At 63.3% G+C, this 16,676-nt stretch overlaps 2 protein-coding genes and 1 long non-coding RNA gene across 14 annotated transcripts in view; 2 read left to right on the forward strand and 1 right to left on the reverse strand.

The window, feature by feature from the left end:
• The first annotated feature begins 84 nt into the window (after positions 1 to 84).
• Positions 85 to 16,676, forward strand: part of ZNF276 (zinc finger protein 276) — a 29,960-nt gene continuing 13,368 nt past the window's right edge. For 3 of the 8 annotated variants that reach the window (XM_070062861.2, XM_089319817.1, XM_089319815.1), the window contains exons 1-4: positions 85 to 257; positions 1,184 to 1,303; positions 2,067 to 2,192; positions 14,986 to 15,288. In XM_070062861.2, coding sequence (XP_069918962.2) covers positions 2,080 to 2,192; positions 14,986 to 15,288 — 416 coding nt within the window. In that variant the 5' untranslated portion in view covers positions 85 to 257; positions 1,184 to 1,303; positions 2,067 to 2,079. The other 5 variants (XM_089319814.1, XM_089319816.1, XM_051830025.3 and 2 more) reach the window with 5 other exon arrangements.
• On the reverse strand, positions 2,461 to 13,082 carry VPS9D1 (VPS9 domain containing 1). 5 transcript variants are annotated; one of them, XR_016225048.1, is made up of 15 exons: positions 12,864 to 13,082; positions 11,804 to 11,879; positions 10,741 to 10,833; positions 10,477 to 10,639; positions 8,161 to 8,272; positions 8,028 to 8,090; positions 7,598 to 7,650; positions 7,409 to 7,496; positions 7,156 to 7,241; positions 6,149 to 6,648; positions 5,568 to 5,693; positions 5,124 to 5,332; positions 4,907 to 5,006; positions 3,660 to 3,764; positions 2,461 to 3,331 (listed from the first exon to the last, which is right to left on the reverse strand). XR_016225048.1 is itself a non-coding variant. In XM_051830024.3 (15 exons), the coding sequence occupies exons 1-15, from the start codon at positions 12,960 to 12,962 to the stop codon at positions 3,238 to 3,240; spliced, it is 1,971 nt and encodes a 656-aa protein (XP_051685984.3). In that variant the 5' UTR covers positions 12,963 to 13,079; the 3' UTR covers positions 2,461 to 3,237. The 5 variants fall into 5 exon arrangements, 4 of the variants coding, with proteins under 4 accessions (XP_051685984.3, XP_069918965.2, XP_069918964.1 ...); XM_051830024.3 differs by having other exon boundaries at positions 5,568 to 5,697; positions 12,864 to 13,079; XM_070062864.2 differs by lacking the exon at positions 10,741 to 10,833 and having other exon boundaries at positions 5,568 to 5,697; positions 12,864 to 13,080.
• LOC149121048 (uncharacterized) lies at positions 7,493 to 8,804 on the forward strand. The gene is made up of 3 exons (XR_016225059.1): positions 7,493 to 7,765; positions 8,139 to 8,350; positions 8,459 to 8,804. It is a non-coding gene; the product is annotated as an uncharacterized LOC149121048 (long non-coding RNA).

Consider the following 16,676-nt stretch of genomic DNA (forward strand, 5'->3'; position numbering starts at 1 on the left):
CTGGCGTTTGGGGGCAGGCCAACAAAGGGGAGCCGTTTCTGTCTGCTCGCAAGTAAATTCAAATAAGGAAGTGAACGTTTTCAGCAGAAATCGAGGGGCCGGTGTCGTGGGCTCCGGGAGCGCCGCTCCAGGTCCTGGCTGCTCCGCCTCCCACTCGTCTTCCTGCCTGCGCGTCTGGTGGGCCCGCCACCTGGGAGACCGAGCTGGAGTTCCTGGCTCTTGGCTTTGGCCTGGTTCTGACCTGTTGTGGCCATTTGGTGAGTGAACCAGTGGATAGAAGATCTCAGTCCCTCTGTCCTTCAAATAAATAAGGAATCTTTAACAAGCAAATAGAAAAATGGACACAGATGCACAGGGAAGGGGCAGACCAGAGCGATGCAGCTCGGAGCCAAGGACTGCGTGGGTTTTCGGAAGCTCCCAGGGCAGATGCAGGCGAGGGAGGGGCCTTCTGGGCCTCAGACCGGTGCAGCCTGTGGGCGCTCGGCTCACATTTCTGCCTCGCAAAGCTCTTGAGATTCTGAACTTGTTTTAAGCCACACATTTTGTGATACTTTGTTAGGGGGCGTCCCAGGATACTCACATATTCTGTGTACTCCATTTATTTAGTGCTGGGTAAGTGACACTGACAGCCGGGGTCAGGCTGCAGTGTCAGATCGACAGCTGGGCCTGGCCATCTGCGGGCTGCCCCAGCTGGAGCCCAGCCACACAGTGACAGCTGTGTGATAGCCAGTGTTGAGGCCTGGGTCATCTGTGTTCAGTTTCCTTCTCGGCTCTCCTAGGGCCGACATCCCCCCGCCCCCCGTTTGCACACACATCCTGCTGTTGGACCTCGGTCCACACAGTTTCCAACGCCCTCAGAAGGTGGAGGCCATCGCTAGGTCTGAGGCCATTGGTCCCTGCCTTGGCCCAGGACTGCCTGCTGGTTCCTGCCCCCACCACCGCACACATCCCCACACCGTGTGTCCAGTGTCACCAGTCTGATGGGTCTGAGGTTGTGTCTTGTTTTAATTCAAATCTCTTGGTTTCCGCTGTCATCTCAGCCTCTCTTGGGTTTGTTCTTACCGTCTCCGCAGACCACCTGTGGCCTGGCTGTCTTCCTACGTGGGGTCTTCAGTTCTTGCTGATTTGTAGGATTTCAAACAGGAATATTCTATGATTCTGTGATGCTTCTTGTTTCTTTTAGGTGGCACCGCGGGCTCAGTCAGGCTGAAGGACCAGCTCAGAGCCACACAGCGAGCACCAGCTGAGCACAGCCTTACCCCACCGTCAGGACGCGGTCCTCCCTCACAGCTCCCAGCTGCAGGTGTGTGCCCCGAGCACCCCCCGCCGGGGCTGCCCTCGTCAGGGTGCTCCTCCTCTACTGCTCCAGGAAGCGCGGCCTCAGAACTGCGCTCTGGACACAGCGCCGCGGCCGGCAGCAGGCTGTCACCTTCCCACCCTGCCCTGCCGAGGCATGTCCAGGTCCAGGAGCCCAGAGTTCTACAGCACAGTGCCAAGATCCAGATTTAGAACTCGATCCAGCACAAGCTACGGAGATTAACGTCCCTCAGGGGCTGTGGAGTGTCCGGGAGTCAGGGCAGGCTGGGGCCCCGGCCCTCGGCTCTCGTCTGCAGAGAGCCGGGGCCCCGGGGACTTTGCAGCCCAGCTGGGTGCCAGCTGTTTGTTCTGGGGCGCTGGGTGAGGGGCTGACCCTAGCCCTCAGAGGCTCCTCTAGAGGACAGTGGCCCCAGGGACTCAGGTTGTCCTGCTCCTGGGGTCAGCCCCCGGCATGCATGGCACAGGCTGGCCTTTGGTTTGAATCAGGGTTCAAGCCAGCTCTGCTGCCCACGGGGGAAGATGCACCACCTGTTTGCTCACAGGGGCCTTGTGAGAGGCAAACCAGGTGTTCCTTACAGAGACCTGGGAACAGAGCGCTGGGTAAGTGCCAGCTGCTTGTGTTTGACAAGAGCGTTGCTGCAAGGAGCCCCTATGGCCAGCTCCTTGGGGAGTCTGGGGTTGGGACCCTCCCACCACCTCCCTGTGGAACCCATGTTGTCTGAGGCCCTTCCTTTTCTTGCTCTACCCAGGACTCCCTGGCAGATGCTGTCCGTGCCTGGCTGCCTGCTCTCTTCTCCCGAGGGCCGCGTTGCTGTCAAGGGGCATTTCTGCTGGAGTCCCCTTCTGTGGCACAGTGACTGCTGGGAGGCCTTCAGGTGAGTGCTGTGGGCTCAGGTCTTCAGTGGGGACCTCCACCCTGGCTCCCTAATGCCCGGTAGAACTGTCCAGTCCTAGAGGGTAAAGCCCATAGCCACCTGGCCAGGTACAGCCCCCGCGGATCCTGCGCCTGTGCAGGGCGTCTTGGGTGACTGTGGCTCCTACCACCTGTCCTGAGCGGGCCCTCTGGTGGCCAGCAGTGAGATGCTAGGCCAGCCGAGCCTCGGCCTCAGCACTACTGGGGGGGGACTGAGCAAGCCGCACAGAGCCAGACAGCAGTGACCTCTTTATTTTAGGTTAGGCTGGGCTGGCAGCAGCCGCACAGGAGGTGCTCCATGGGCTCACGCTGGCCGGGGAAAGGCTGTCTGGGGCTAGGGGTTGGTCGAGGGTCCTGGATCGTTCACTGCCCACTGCCAAGGTGAGTCAGGACAGGGAGTGTCCTAGGCCTGGGGTGGGTGTGCGGCTCAGAGTCCCAGGCCTGGCCAGTGTAGGTGAGCAGGGCAGTCACTGCCCTGTCAACAAGCAGCACAGACTCGCGCCAGTGGCACCCTAGGGCCCTGGGGAGGGGTGGCAGGCTCTCCATCCTGGCTCATAGGAGCTTTGTTCTAGGAGTGGGATAGGGTGCGGTGGCACAAACCAGATTCTGGCTGTGGGCCGTGAGCCTCCCTGATGACCCTGCAGGTCACCCTGTCCACAGGGGGCCAGGCCCAGCCAGATGCTCACTGCAGGGTCCTCACCCACTGCTGCAGGCCCCAGGGAGGCAGCAGCCCCAGTCCCTCATGGGGCCTCAGAGGCAGGTGCAGGAGAGATCAGGGCCTGGTTGCTGGGAGCTGGTTTGGCCCCATCTTGCTGGGCGGACAGGAACTGCCCCAAGCCTCCGGGGGCAGATGCAGGGTTAGGAGGAGGGCAGGAGCTGGGGGCCCCACCACAGCAGCCCTGCCCCCCAGTGTCCTGCACTAGGTGTGCAGGGCAGCGTGGAGGCCACTGGACAGTCCTCAGGGGCACTGAGGCTGGGTTCTTCAGCAGAAGTCTTAGGGTCCTCCACTACTTGCCCAGGGGCCCCTGGGGCAGCAGCTCCACATAGCTCAGGGCGCTCTGTAGTGACGTCAGGCAGTAGCCCTCCTCTCCAATCAGGTACCTGTGTGGGGGAGCAGCAGGGGCACCCGTCAGCTGGAGAGGATGAGGGTGGCCCCCAGGCTCTGGACAGCAGAGGTTCATGGGGCCACAGGGAGGGCAATGTGGGAAGCTGGACTGGGGAGTCCTTGGGTGACAGAGTGGGGAGGCCCTCCAACAGTGATGGGCCCCCCCAGACAGATGCTGCCAGGGGGACAGACAGCCCCTTGGCCCTGTCTAGGGTCTGCTGGGCCAGGGCCATGGGATGAGCTGGCAGGGAGCACCCTGTGCACAGGGGGGCCTCGGGCTTTCCTGAGGTGTGCCTGCCCCGCCCGGGGGCCCGCGTCGCCTACCCCTCGTGGATGAACTCCTCCAGGGCCGCACACTCCGACACCAGCTGTGGGAGGCCGCTCCTCAGCACCACAAAGGACAAGATGGGCAGCAGGTCATCAGCACCACTGCGGGCAGCAATAGCAGCTGCTGGGCTTGGGCCTCGGCTGGCCTTGGCCTTGACAGCTGCTCTCCCTGTACCCCCACTGGCAGTACAGGGCCACCTGGGAGTGGCAAGGCTGGAGCCCCTGTGCTGTGGCGTGGAGACTGGACCAGTGGCAGCCCCTTCCTGCTTCAGGCTGCACCAACCGCCAAGCCCTGGGAGGACCTGAGTGGGCCGATGGAGGGAGGGCTCCCTGTCCACAGCCCACTCACTCCCCAGGGGAGAGTGGTTACCCCTGTACAGCAGTTCTGGACAGGAGACTGGGGTCACGGGTCCCCATACTCGCTGCAGGGAAGGCCCATGTGTGCTGAGTAGGGGAGAAAATGAGACCCTCGAGACTGGGGCTGGAGCTTGACCCACTTTACCGCAGACCAGGGAGCCCCAAGGCCAGGACTCCCACACACCCAGCCCTGGCAGTATTTTATACAGTGGATGAAGAGGATCCATGGGAGCCAGACCGGCTTGACCAGACCCTGCAAGCTGACCCTGGCGGGGACCATTTGCTCCCTCGTGTTGCACTGACCACATCCCCTGCAGGCTCCTGGATGCGGGCCAGGGCCACAGCCCCGCTGCCTGCAATGGCAGGTGAATCAAGGCTGAGCCCGTCAGCCCAGCTGAGAGTGGGGGAGACTGAGATGGGATCGGGCACCACAAAGCCTCGTGGCTGCAGGACTCAGGTGAGGAAAGCCAGCCTCCACCTGAAGAGCAGGTTTGGGCAGGGCGTCCCTGGCTGGGAGGCCGGGATGGGGACTGGGCCCTTTAACAGGGCTTGGGTGGCTTCAGAGGGGTGCAGCTCCCCTCATGTGACGCACAGCACAAGCGTGAGCACCTGGGAAGAACCCCACAGTTCACCAGATCAGCCAGGAAGCCCCAGAGCCCTGAGCAGCCCTGCAGAGCAGCCCCGCCAGGAGGGGCTGTGCGGTCCTGGCTGCTGCAGCCTTGACCTTACCCGCCAGAGCGCAGGGTCCTCGGTGCAAACTGGCTAGGCTCGCTCTCGGGTACTGAGCCCCATGGGGGCTCATGGAGCAGCAGAGCTGTGGGGGCCCTGGGGGCCAGCAGGACTGCCCCTCCCGGCTGTGCCCACACCACTAGCCCTGGGGGACTCACATGGCGGCAGCGGCTGCAGGCGTGGGCGTGGCCTCGGGCGTGGCCTCCTGGGCGCGGCAGTAGTCTTCTGCACAGACACAGATGGCTCGCAGGGCGCGCACTGTGCACATAAATGGGGCTTCAGGTGTGCCCGCGCAGCTCCTCCTCGGCTCCGGGCCGTGCCTGTCAGTGCTGGGGTGGGGCCTCCCTCCCCACACCTGCCTCCCCACCTCCTCACCGATGCACTCCAGCTTCTTCTGGGGGCAGCTCTCCAAGACCAGCAGACCGAGCTCCTGGGCTGCTGTGCAGTAGGGGTAGGCGGCAGCCCCCTTGGCCTGTGGGTCCCTGGGGAGGAGTTTGGGGGGGACGCCAACGGCTGTTGGGGGTGCATTCCTGTAGAGCTCCATGCTCCTGCTCAGCGCCACCTCGCGGCCACGGTGCACACTCCTGGGGCAGAGAGCCACACTCAGTTGCCCAAGGCTGCCTGGGCAGGGGCGGGGCGTCCTGGGGCTCAGCCCTGGGGAGAGTTGGCATGCATCCTAAGCCAACAGCCCCGCTGTCCCGAGAATGGTGTCAGAGGTTGAGTGATGTGAGGGAGTGACTGGGGTAGGCCCTGGGGGCACAGGCCCTGGGAGACACCAGGTCACGTGGGTGGCTGGCTAGGCTGCAGCCCAGCCCATACCTGTAGAGGGCCAGCAGCAGGGGCCACAGCGGGGAGAAGAAGGGCTCCTCGATGCAGGCCAGGCAGCGGTCCTTGCAGGCTGCTGTGTTCAAGCTTTCGAAGGCCAGAAGGGTCAGTGACAGCAACCTGTCTGCCGGGAGCAGCGCCAGGAGTGTCAGGGGGTCCTGCCTCCGGCTCATGGTGAGGGGCTCGGCCCAGTCCTCCCCCAACTTGTCTTCAAGTCCACCCCCCTCCGGCCCTTCCTGTGTGGCCTGCAGCTGTCCTGCACCTTCTCCCTGGGGGCCAGGACCACCTGCTGACCAGAGGCACTAACAGGCAAGTCTCCTCTCCAAAGAGAAGACTGACATGGACCAGGGCAAACAAGTGAGGATGAGCAGGCCCCACTTCTCCCACCTCCCAGTGAGGACTCAGAGAGCGAGGACTCGCACACAGCCACACCTGCTCTCTGAGGGAGAGCCAAGTGCCTGGCCCTGTGGGGAGGTGGACAGAGGGCTGTGATGGCAGGACCGGCCTGGCTGGCTTGCAGGGCAGGCTCCCTGGCCAGCTGTCGTTGCTGGCCGCCAGGCACCTGCGGGCCTCACCGATGGCGCTGTGTATGTCCTTCACAGTGCTCTGCAGCCGCTCTAGCAGGGGCTCCCTCTTCACCCCTGGGGGCTGTGGCTCAGGCTGCCCTGCAGGGCCCCGACTCCACCTCTCAGACGTGGCCAAGAACTGTTCCAGGTCTTCGAAGGAGCTGTCCTTGTCCGGCAGGCGGGTGGAGGTGTCCGGTGAAGGTGAAGGAGGCCCAGCAGGGCTGTCGTCTGCCTCCCTGTCTGGGGGCCCAGGATGGAGCGGGGGTGTGGGAGGAGTGGCAGGGGGGCCGTCTGGCGGCCCTGGGGCTGTGCTGGGCTCTGGAGGGGACAGCATGCAGTACAGGCTCTGTGAAGCCCGGAGCCGCCGGCTCCCAGGAGCCAGCAGCCCGTCGGTGTCTGGGGGTAGGGAGCAGCAGCCTGGGGCGGCCCTGCTCACGACGGGGTACAGCGCGCCGTACACTGCACACTGGAGCCTCTTCAGGAGCTGTGAGATCGGGTGGTCGGGCAGGCTGCAAGGAGGACAGGGGGTGGGGAGGAGGCAGCAGGCACCACGCCCACCCCTGCCCCCTCTCAGCACTGAACATGAGTGCCAGTGGCCTCCCCCGGAGCTGGAGGGGCTGCAGTCCACCCACCGGCCTTTGACCTAGGGGCTGAGAAACCTGGCCTTGGGCCCACGTGTGTGACATGCACCTGTCTACACAGAGGCCACACTCGGAAAGCTTTCTGAGAAGGGACTCGGGCGTCGCTTACTGTAGGTGGGTGCTCAGGTATCGTGTGCCTCATCCCATCGAGGGGATGGGAGGGAGGCAGTGAGAAACAGTTAGGGCAGAGGCAGCTGGGCAAGGGTGGCTGCAGCACTGTCCTCTCTGTGAGAGCCGGGAGCCTCAGAGGCCTGCTGTCCCACCCGGCTGCCCGTCCAGCCTCCTAATGAACTTCCTTCCTAAGCCCTTTCCATGTTACTCGGCAACAGGGTGCGGAGCCCAAGGCTGGCAGACAGGCTCTGTGGGGAAGGGTACCTGAGCAGGTGGGAGACCAGGCTGGTCACCAGTGACAGGTCCCCTGGGCTCCTCTTGAGCTTGGCCCTCCAGTGCTTTGGCCAGTCCTGCAGGACAGGGGGCCTTGAGAAAGCACAGTGGGCCCCACACATGGGACCCTCATCCCCAGCCAAGGCTGCCTGGGTGCCCTCCCTGGGGTGTAGGGAGAACCAAACACCGCAGAGCCACATGGCCCTGCCTGCACCCCCCACCTGCTGGGACCCATCAGACTCACATGGTCTTGCTCGTACTCGAGGATGGCGGCAAAGAGGGCCCGCTGCTCCCGCTCCTCCGGGGTCAGGGCCACCTGACTGCAGAACCTCCTGGGGAGGAAGGGTGAGCTGGCGGGTCCAGGGCTGGGCCCATGTAGGGGAGCCCCTGCCAGTCCTCCCTCAGCTGCCCAGGAGGTGGGCGAGAGGTGCACCTGTTGGCAGCCTCCTGGAGCCGAAGCCGGCGCTCTTCCATCTTCCTCTGGAGCTGGGTGGCAGAGTCAAGGGCTCGTGGTGCCTGACCTGGGTGCTCCGCCTGCCCTTCCCCCATCTACCTGGCACAACCCAGAGCACCTGAGACGTTCCAGGGCTCCAGTGGGCAGGTGAGTTACTGCTGCCCCCAGAGGTGCAGTCCAGTGGTGATGAGGGTCGGGAGGTAGGGCACCAACTCTGGGAGGGGCTGTTGCCAGGAAGGCATTGGGAGGACTTGAAGGGTGGGGAGGACACCTGCCGAGGCCAGGAGTGGGACAGCCCCGGCAGGCCTGGGGGCTGGGCAGGCAGAAGAATTCTCATCCCCACACCAACTGGCTCCTACTCCCCACCCTGCTCAAAGCCACACTCCTCGGGGACAGCCAGAAAGGGTGCCGTCTCCTCCCGGGCCCTGGCGATGACCAGGTTCTCCATCATCTGCCGCTGCAGAGACAGGGTCTGTGGGGTTGCAGGGAATGAGTCCTTCCTCCTCCACCCCTTTCCCAGGCCCTCCCTAGGCCCCGCTCACCAGCGATGTCTTCTGCATAGCCTGGCTGGGGTCCAGACGCGCCATCCGGGCCTCATATGAAGCCTTCAACTTCTGGTTCTGCAGGGAGGCCTCCTCCAGTGGTGTCAGCTCCCTAGAAGTGATGACCAGCTGCCATCCTGGCCCTGGGGGCCTCCCACTCTTCCCCCCAACCCCATTTTGAGGCTGGGAGGTAGGGAGGAAGAGGAGGTGGCGGTGGTGAGGGAGGGGCGGTCGACCCTTCCCGTCTGCCTTGCTGAGATGCAGGCAGATGTACTGCCAGGGCTCCACTTGTCCCAAGGAGCTGGGCACCTGGACTGTGCTGAAAATCAGTGGTACACCCGTGGCTATGACCCGAGCTCGCAGGCACCACCACGGCTCAACAGCAAGCTCAGTCTGTGCCTCGCCAGACGAGGAACGGTGTCCGACAGCCTCTTGGCGCCATAGGCAGCCCTGGTGGCACACGTCGCTCTGCTGTGCAGGGTCAGGAGAGCAGGCTGGCAGCTGAAGCTGCCCCTGTGCGGCAGGCCAGGAGGGCGGGCCTTCTGGTTCTACCTGTCTGCCTTCGTTGCTTCTTGCCTATGTCTTCTAGAAAACTGACATCATCAGATACTGTCTCCTCCTCTCTCAAGAATTCCAGAAACACTTAAGTCAGACTCTGACCCGCGTCATTTCTGTCCTGTGATGTCTGGGTATCTTTTCACCTTTTCCCCAGTCACTGACTCTGTCTTCTGCTACTTCTACTCTGCTGTTACACACTCGTCTAGCCATTTTTGTATATATGTGTGGATCTCTAGGGCAGAAAATAATTTGGTTTTTAGAAATTATTTATTTATGGGGCCAATGCTGTGGTGTAGCAGGTAAAGCCACCACCTGCAGTGCCGGCATCCCATATGGGCGCCGGTTTGAGTCTCAGCTGCTCCACTTCTGATCCAGCTCCCTGCTATGGGCTGGGAATGCAGCAGAGGATGGACCAAGCCCTTGGGCTCCTGCACCCATGTGGGAGACCCGGAAGAAACTCCTGGCTCCTGGCTTCAGATCGGCTCAGCTCCAGCTGTTGTGGCCATCTGGGGAGTGAACCAGCGGATGGAAGACCTCTCTCTTCATGTCTCTACCTCTCTCTGTAACTCTTTCAAATAAATAAAATAAATCTTCAAAATTATATTTATTTATTTGAAAGGCAGAGTGAATTATATAGGGAAGTAGAAGGATCTTCCATCCACTGGTTCACTCCCCAAATGGCCACAATGGCTGGGGCTGGTCCAGGCAGATGGAACCCCATCTGGGTCTCCTGTGTGTGGTAAGGGCCCAAGCACTTGGGCCATCTACTGGGACTGCTTGGACTTGAATGGAATGCCATGGGATGCTGGCATTGCAGGCAGTGGCTTAACCCATTATGCTACAATGCTGGCTCCTCATTTAGTTTTTTTCTTTTTTAATAATTTAATTAAATTTCCTGGAAAGGTGTAGAGGCTCTCATCTTTTGGTTCATTCCCCAAATGCCCCAATAGCTGGGGCCTGGGGCAGGTGGAAGCCAGGAGCCTGGAACTCAATCCAGGTCTCCCACGTGGGTGGCAGGGCACAAGTAATTGAGCCGTCACCTGCTGCCTCCCAGGGTGCGCATGATTAACGGGAAGCGCAACAGCCAGGACTCAGACCAGACCCTCCCATGTGGAAGGTGCGCTTCTTAACTGCTACACCAAGTGCCCCAACTGTTTTTAAATGTATTTGCTAGAGAGAGAGACAGATCCCACCCACTGGTTTTCTCCATCCATGCTTGTCAGAGCTGGAGCAGGACCAGAGCCGGAGCCAGAGCTTGGAGCCGGGCACTCAGCAGGTTTCCCCGGCAGGCGGCAGGAGCACCACGGCTCGAGCCACCGCTGCTGCCCCCAGGTTCCACACTAGCCGGAGTCGGAGCCGGAGCCGGAGCCGGAGCCGGGCCGCGCGGGACACGGCGTCAGGTGCTCAGCTGACGCCTGACTCCTGCTAGTTTTCTGAAAATCATTTTAGTATTGGATTTTTTGTTTCCCTTCTACTTGGTCCTTTATTTTCTGGGTCAGGTTTCATAGTTTTGTTTCCCGCAGGTATTTCCCCTGCACGTCTTGTTTCTCTAAAGACAGGCGTGTCTGACTGCTCTCGGGAAGGCGGGGGTCCGCCTCTGCCCTGCGATTCTCGTTCTCTGCTCGGCTGCCTCGGCCTGTGTGCCACTTCCTTTATGCAGGGTAGAGCAGGGGTCCCCTTCTGGGACCCGTGGGAGCTGTGTTCACTGCCTCCAGCCCAGCCCCAGGCTCAGCCCACGTCCCGTCTTGCCCCTCTTACCTCTTAGAGCTGTGTGCCTCTACCACCTGAAGTCTCTGGAAGATTTCGGGTGGCAAAAAAGGAGACAGCTTCCCTCCTTCATCCGAGCACACGCGGCGGTGCCGGCTGGCAGGACAGGGGCCTGGAACAGCCACAGGCGTGGCTGGCTTCAGGTGCGTTTTGCCTGCAAGCCACACACATCCAGGGGTTAGCACGTGGGCCCGTGTCCCACAGAGATGCAGCTGTGGGGCCCCCCAAGGGAGCCTCCTCCTGCTGGGGACCCACCGAGCTTGGCTGCCGTCGACTGGGCCCTCTCCAGACACTGCTCAGCCAGCTTCAGCATCTTGGGAGTGTCAGGGGGCACCGCGTCCCCGGCCTCTGGGGACCGGACAAGAAGGCTGGTCAGTCAGCTCCATCACAAGTCAGGCGCTCACAGGGATGGACACCAGGGAGTGGGACGCTGGGCCAGCCCATGCCGCGCACCGTCACCTGCCCCGGGCTCCCTGCATGGCCACGCTTGTCCAGCCCAACATCAGCGCGGCTCTGCCTAACTGGAGCCCCTGCTCCTCGTGGAGGGTCTCGCTATGAAGGTGGAGCCTGCTCTCTCCATGGGGCCAGTGCACAAAGAGGGATGTGCCGAGGGGGTCTTCTGGCACATACCCCCCAATGTCTGTGCCCACAAGCCTGGCTTCCCGAGGGTGGGGCGCCAGCACCTCGTTTGCTACCCAACACGCTGCTGGCATGCTCCAGAGTGGGCCACTTGCCGGCTGCCTCTCCTCGTTCCACACCGCTTGAGCCCCTGACACCCCTGAACCTGTCCTTGCACATCCCAGCTTCCACTCCAGCTCTGTGTGCTCTCGGTCGGGGCTGCTCCTGCCCTCCACCTCCCAGGGCCCCAGGAGCCTGCAGGAGCGCACGGAGCTCACTCGCTGCCTGGCGCTGGGCGGCCTCCAGCTCTGGGCACCTCTCATGTGATGTGTGCACAGTGGAGCTCCCCATCCTCCCTTCACACGGCTGCTCCCGTCCCCACCTGCCTGGGTTCACCTTCAAGGTCCCTCCACAAGACCTGGGCTCCCCCCACCTCCTTGGGGCTCAAAGCCTCCGTGAGCTTCCCGGAAGCAGCCCTGCCCATCCTTGCATGCCCCTCTGCTGGGAATGCCCCACCTCAGTGAAACTCACTCCTTCCTTGCCCACCCGTGGACTCTGTGGACCATGGGTGCCCACTCAGTGTCTGCCCCCATTGCTGCGTCACCCCGACACTGTGTGGCTGGACAGCCAATGACCAGGCTGCAGGAAGACCCCTAGATCCGGGACCAGTGCCCAGGAAGGAGCAGAGGCGAAGCCATACCCTTGGCCCTCTCCATTTCTTCCAGCAGCACCTGGGAGATGTAGTGGACGCTCCGCAGGTATTCCGTATATGCCTCCTGTGGAGACAGCGGGGTCAGGCCAGCAGACGGGAGGAGCCCCCTGCCTGCCTGGCCCCTTGCGGGAAGCCCGGGAACAAGCCGCCTGCAGGGGTCCTCCGAGGTGTGCCCGGCAGGGACTGCAGCTGTGCCAGAGCCCCTCTTCCCACAGGACTGCCTCGCGCGGTGAGCGCCCATCCTCCCCCTCGCTGCCAGTCTCTCCAGCTAGGGAGGGCCTGAGGTTCCCACGGGGAGGGAGAGCTGCCACTTCTCACTGTGCAAGGAGTTCCTTCCTGTCAGCCCAAGGGTCACTCAGCCAGTGGCTTCCGAGCAAACTAGAGGGAGGGCTGTTGCAAGTCTTGGGACACTTCCTGGCTCGGGTCTGGGAAATCCCTTTCTCCGAACCCCAGCCCGGGTGGAACACTCGCCAGGGGCCAGGGCTCAGGGCACCGGGGCGCGCCTGTTTTACTTCAGTTGTCAAGCCGCCCGTCTTAAGGACAAAATGGGTTCCAGGCAGGATCTCTGGTTGCAGGGCTGCTGCTGCCCACAAACGCACCTCGGGAACGAGGGTGCCTCTCCCCGGCCCGCGCGGGCTCCTCGCGCCTCCCGGGCGGCCCAGCCGGCGCCTCGGCCCGGGGCGCGCCCCACGCGCGGGGACCAGTCACGCCCCTGCCCGGGCTCGCCCGCCCGGCCCAGCGCGAGGCCGGCTGCTTTCTGGCCGCCGTGAGTCCACTCCGCCAGCGAGGCCGGGCTCTGGGTCACGGGCCCACCGGACAGCCCGGGAGACCGAGGCCAGCAGGGGGCTGGGAGCTGTCCAAGGTCAAGAGCCAGCCGGGGGTCCAGGGCCTCCGTCCTCTCGCCCAGGAACCGCCAGGCGCAAGGACGGCTCTGCCCGGCCCCCGCGACCCCGGCGCGGGGCAGAGCCCAAGTGCGACCCCCGCCGGGCGGCACCGGGACCCCCGGAGAGCGCCGCGGCGCCCGAGCTCCGCCCCCGCCTCGCCTCACCCGGGGCCGGTTGCCGGTGTCCAGCTCGATGGCTCCGTTGGCCAACTTCATGGCGCTCTGCAGCGGCTTCACCGCGGCGTCCCCGGCCGCAGCGGCCATGGCGCCGGGCGGCGACGCGGCGACGGCCGACGGCCGAGGCGGCCGAGGGGCGGGACGGGCGGCCGCAGCGCGGAACGCAGGGGCGCGGGCGCGGGGCCCGCCGGAGCAGCGGACCGCCGGAAGGGGCGCGGAGGTACTTCCGGAAGGGGCGCGGGGCACTTCCGGCTGCCCGCGGGGAGGAGGCCGGCGGGCGGGCGGGCGGGCGGCTGGGCGCCGGGCGGGTCCTGTCAGGGCCTGGGGGCGGGCCCGCGGGTTGGAGAGACGGAGGGGCCTTCTTGGGAGCTGCCGAGAGCGAGTCGGCGCAGCAGCGGCGTTTCCCTCCGCGTCGAGGACCTGCCTTGGAGCCTGTGCCGGCGTCCGCCCGCCCTGGGCCTGGCTCCTACCGGTGAGAGGCGGAGGCGGAGGCGCTGGCCGGCCGCGAGCTCTGGGGGCCGCGCCCTGTAGGCGGCAGCAGCGGGCACTGTCGCCCTGGGGCCGTAGCGGGGAGCGGCGGCGGGGTTCGACGTGGGTCCGCGGGGCGCCGCCGCGTTCCTCTGCCCCACTCCATCTGGGTCGCGGGGGCCGGGCGGCGCCCTGCAGCGGGGCCGGCTCGGGCGCTTCCTGTCGCCCAGGGCGGCCCGGCAGCGCTGGGCCTCGGGCCTCGGGCCGGCTCGGGTCCGCCGCCCCGAACGTGGAAGGCCGCCAGGGTGGCGGCGGCACGATTTGGCTGGGTTCGGCGCAGGCCGGCGGGCGAGGTGGGTCCAGCCGGCTCGGAGGCCCGGTGACCTCGTACGCCCCTGCGCGCGGCCTGGCGGCCCACAGCCGACTGCGCCTTCCCCCGAAAGAGGCCCCTTCCGGCGGGTGCGGGCCGAGCGCAGGTCGACTCCGCTGCCCCTTCCGGCCTCTGCCCGGGACCTGTGTCCACACAGCCGCCTGGGCCCTAGGATCAAGCTTCGGATCAGACAGGTCTGGGCTTCCACGCGGTCTTGTCTCGTGCTTTGAGACCTCGGGAGAATCGCTTCCCTCTTTGCGTCCCCGTCTTCTGTTGGTTGAGTGGACCCGGAGGGTCTGGTGAGAACTGACTCCACTGTGTGACCCGCTTGCTCCCTGCCGGCCCTTTGCCGCTGGCGGCTCGTGGCTTCTCTTGTTGATTCCTGTGTGGAGGAAGCAGCTCTCCCGCCGGTGGTCACTCCGCAGTACTGGGGGCTGGGAGTGCAGTCCAGGGTGGCAGCGACCCACCGCCGCCTGCCGTCTCCACTGCCTCCACGGCTCTGCATTAGCAGGAAGCGGGTCGGGAGCTGGAGCCGGCGTGGAGCCAGGGACTCCGATACGGGGTGTGGGCCTGTCTTAACTGTTGGGCATCCCCTACACCTGGCCGAGAGGACGCCCGGGCAGAAGCTGAACATGCCGATTGTTTCCCTGAAGGCGCAGCCTTGACGCTGCTCTTTGGCTTTCAGTCCCACAGAGATGGCGCGAGGGGCATTCACAGTTCTTGGAAAGGCCCCTAGGGCCGGTGGCCTTGTTCCGAGCCCATGCCCTTGAAGGCTGGGTGCTCAGCCAGGAACGCCCGCTTCAGTCCTTCCCTCAGCCAGATGCCCAGGAGGCTGTTGATAGGGCGGGAGCCTCAGGCCACAGACACCTGCCTCCCTCCCTCTCTTTCTTTTCTTTTTTTTTTTTTAAGATCTGTATTTATTTGAAAGGCAGAGTTACAGACAGAGGCCTTCGATCCGCTGGTTCACTCCCCAGATGGCCGCGATGGCCGGAGCTGCCCTGATCCGAAGTCAGGAGCTTCCTCCAGGTCTCCCGCATGGGTACAGGGGCCCAAGGACCTGGGTCGTCTTCTACTGCTTTCCCAGGCCACAGCAGAGAGCTGGACTGGAACAGCCAGGACTCGAACCAGTGCCCGTATGGGATGCCGGCACTGCAGGTGGCGGCTCTACCCGCTATGCCACAGCACCGGCCCTAGACCTCTCAGTTTCTCGGCACTTGTGCCACGGAGGCCCTGTGCCCACTCACTGTTAACGTCCTCTCCTGCTTTCCCCAGGGCTGGCCGGGCTCTTGCCATGGGACACTGCCGCCTCTGCCACGGGAAGTTCTCCTCCCGGAGTCTGCGAAGCATTTCTGACAGGGCGTCTGGGGACAGCGCAGAAAGGCCGTTCCCAGGGGAGCGTGTGTTCGTCAGGGACTTCCAGCGCCTGCTGGGTGTGGCTGTGCACCAGGATCCAGCCTTGTCTCAGTTTGTCTGCAGGAACTGCCATGCCCAGTTCTACCAGTGCCACAGCCTCCTGGAGTCCTTCCTGCAGAGAGTGAATGTCTCCCCGATGGGCCAGCGGAAGCCTTGTGCAAAGTAGGTCTCACTGCAGGTTGAGCGGCTGCTCTAGGGCCAGGGAGTGCTGGTGGGAGCTTTGCTGTGGGGTGGGCAAGCTGTGCCTGGTTCTGCAGAGGCAGTTGGGAGCACCCCCAGGTGTTGTGAAGGGAAAAGGACAGGGTACTCACGGAGGGTAAAGGAGTTGGACATGTATATGTTGGATTCCGAGTGTGAGGGATGGACAGGTTCACACAGGATCTGAGTGTGAGTGTGGGGGATGGACAGGTTCACACAGGATCTGAGTGTGAGTGTGGGGGATGGACAGGTTCACACAGGATCTGAGTGTGAGTGTGGGGGATGGACAGGTTCACACAGGATCTGAGTGTGAGTGTGGGGGATGGACAGGTTCACACAGGATCTGAGTGTGAGTGTGAGGGATGGACAGGTTCACACAGGATCTGAGTGTGAGTGTGGGGGATGGACAGGTTCACACAGGATCTGAGTGTGAGTGTGGGGGATGGACAGGTTCACACAGGATCTGAGTGTGAGTGTGGGGGATGGACAGGTTCACACAGGATCTGAGTGTGAGTGTGGGGGATGGACAGGTTCACACAGGATCTGAGTGTGAGTGTGGGGGATGGACAGGTTCACACAGGATCTGAGTGTGAGTGTGGGGGATGGACAGGTTCACACAGGATCTGAGTGTGAGTGTGGGGGATGGACAGGTTCACACAGGATCTGAGTGTGAGTGTGGGGGATGGACAGGTTCACACAGGGTGTGAGTGTGAGTGTGGGGGATGGACAGGTTCACACAGGATCTGAGTGTGAGTGTGGGGGATGGACAGGTTCACACAGGGTGTGAGTGTGAGTGTGGGGGATGGACAGGTTCACACAGGATCTGAGTGTGAGTGTGAGGGATGGACAGGTTCACACAGGATCTGAGTGTGAGTGTGGGGGATGGACAGGTTCACACAGGATCTGAGTGTGAGTGTGGGGGATGGACAGGTTCACACAGGATCTGAGTGTGAGTGTGGGGGATGGACAGGTTCACACAGGATCTGAGTGTGAGTGTGGGGGATGGACAGGTTCACACAGGATCTGAGTGTGAGTGTGAGGGATGGACAGGTTCACACAGGATCTGAGTGTGAGTGTGGGGGATGGACAGGTTCACACAGGATCTGAGTGTGAGTGTGGGGGATGGACAGGTTCACACAGGATCTGAGTGTGAGTGTGGGGGATGGACAGGTTCACACAGGATCTGAGTGTGAGTGTGAGGGATGGACAGGTTCACACAGGATCTGAGTGTGAGTGTGGGGGATGGACAGGTTCACACAGGGTGTGAGTGTGAGTGTGGGGGATGGACAGGTTCACACAGGATCTGAGTGTGAGTGTGGGGGATGGACAGGTTCACACAGGATCTGAGTGTG

The sequence above is a fragment of the Oryctolagus cuniculus genome, chromosome 18, assembly GCF_051225735.1.
Source record: "Oryctolagus cuniculus isolate XC-2025 breed Fujian yellow rabbit chromosome 18, ASM5122573v1, whole genome shotgun sequence".
Classification (NCBI taxonomy): Eukaryota; Metazoa; Chordata; class Mammalia; order Lagomorpha; family Leporidae; genus Oryctolagus; species Oryctolagus cuniculus.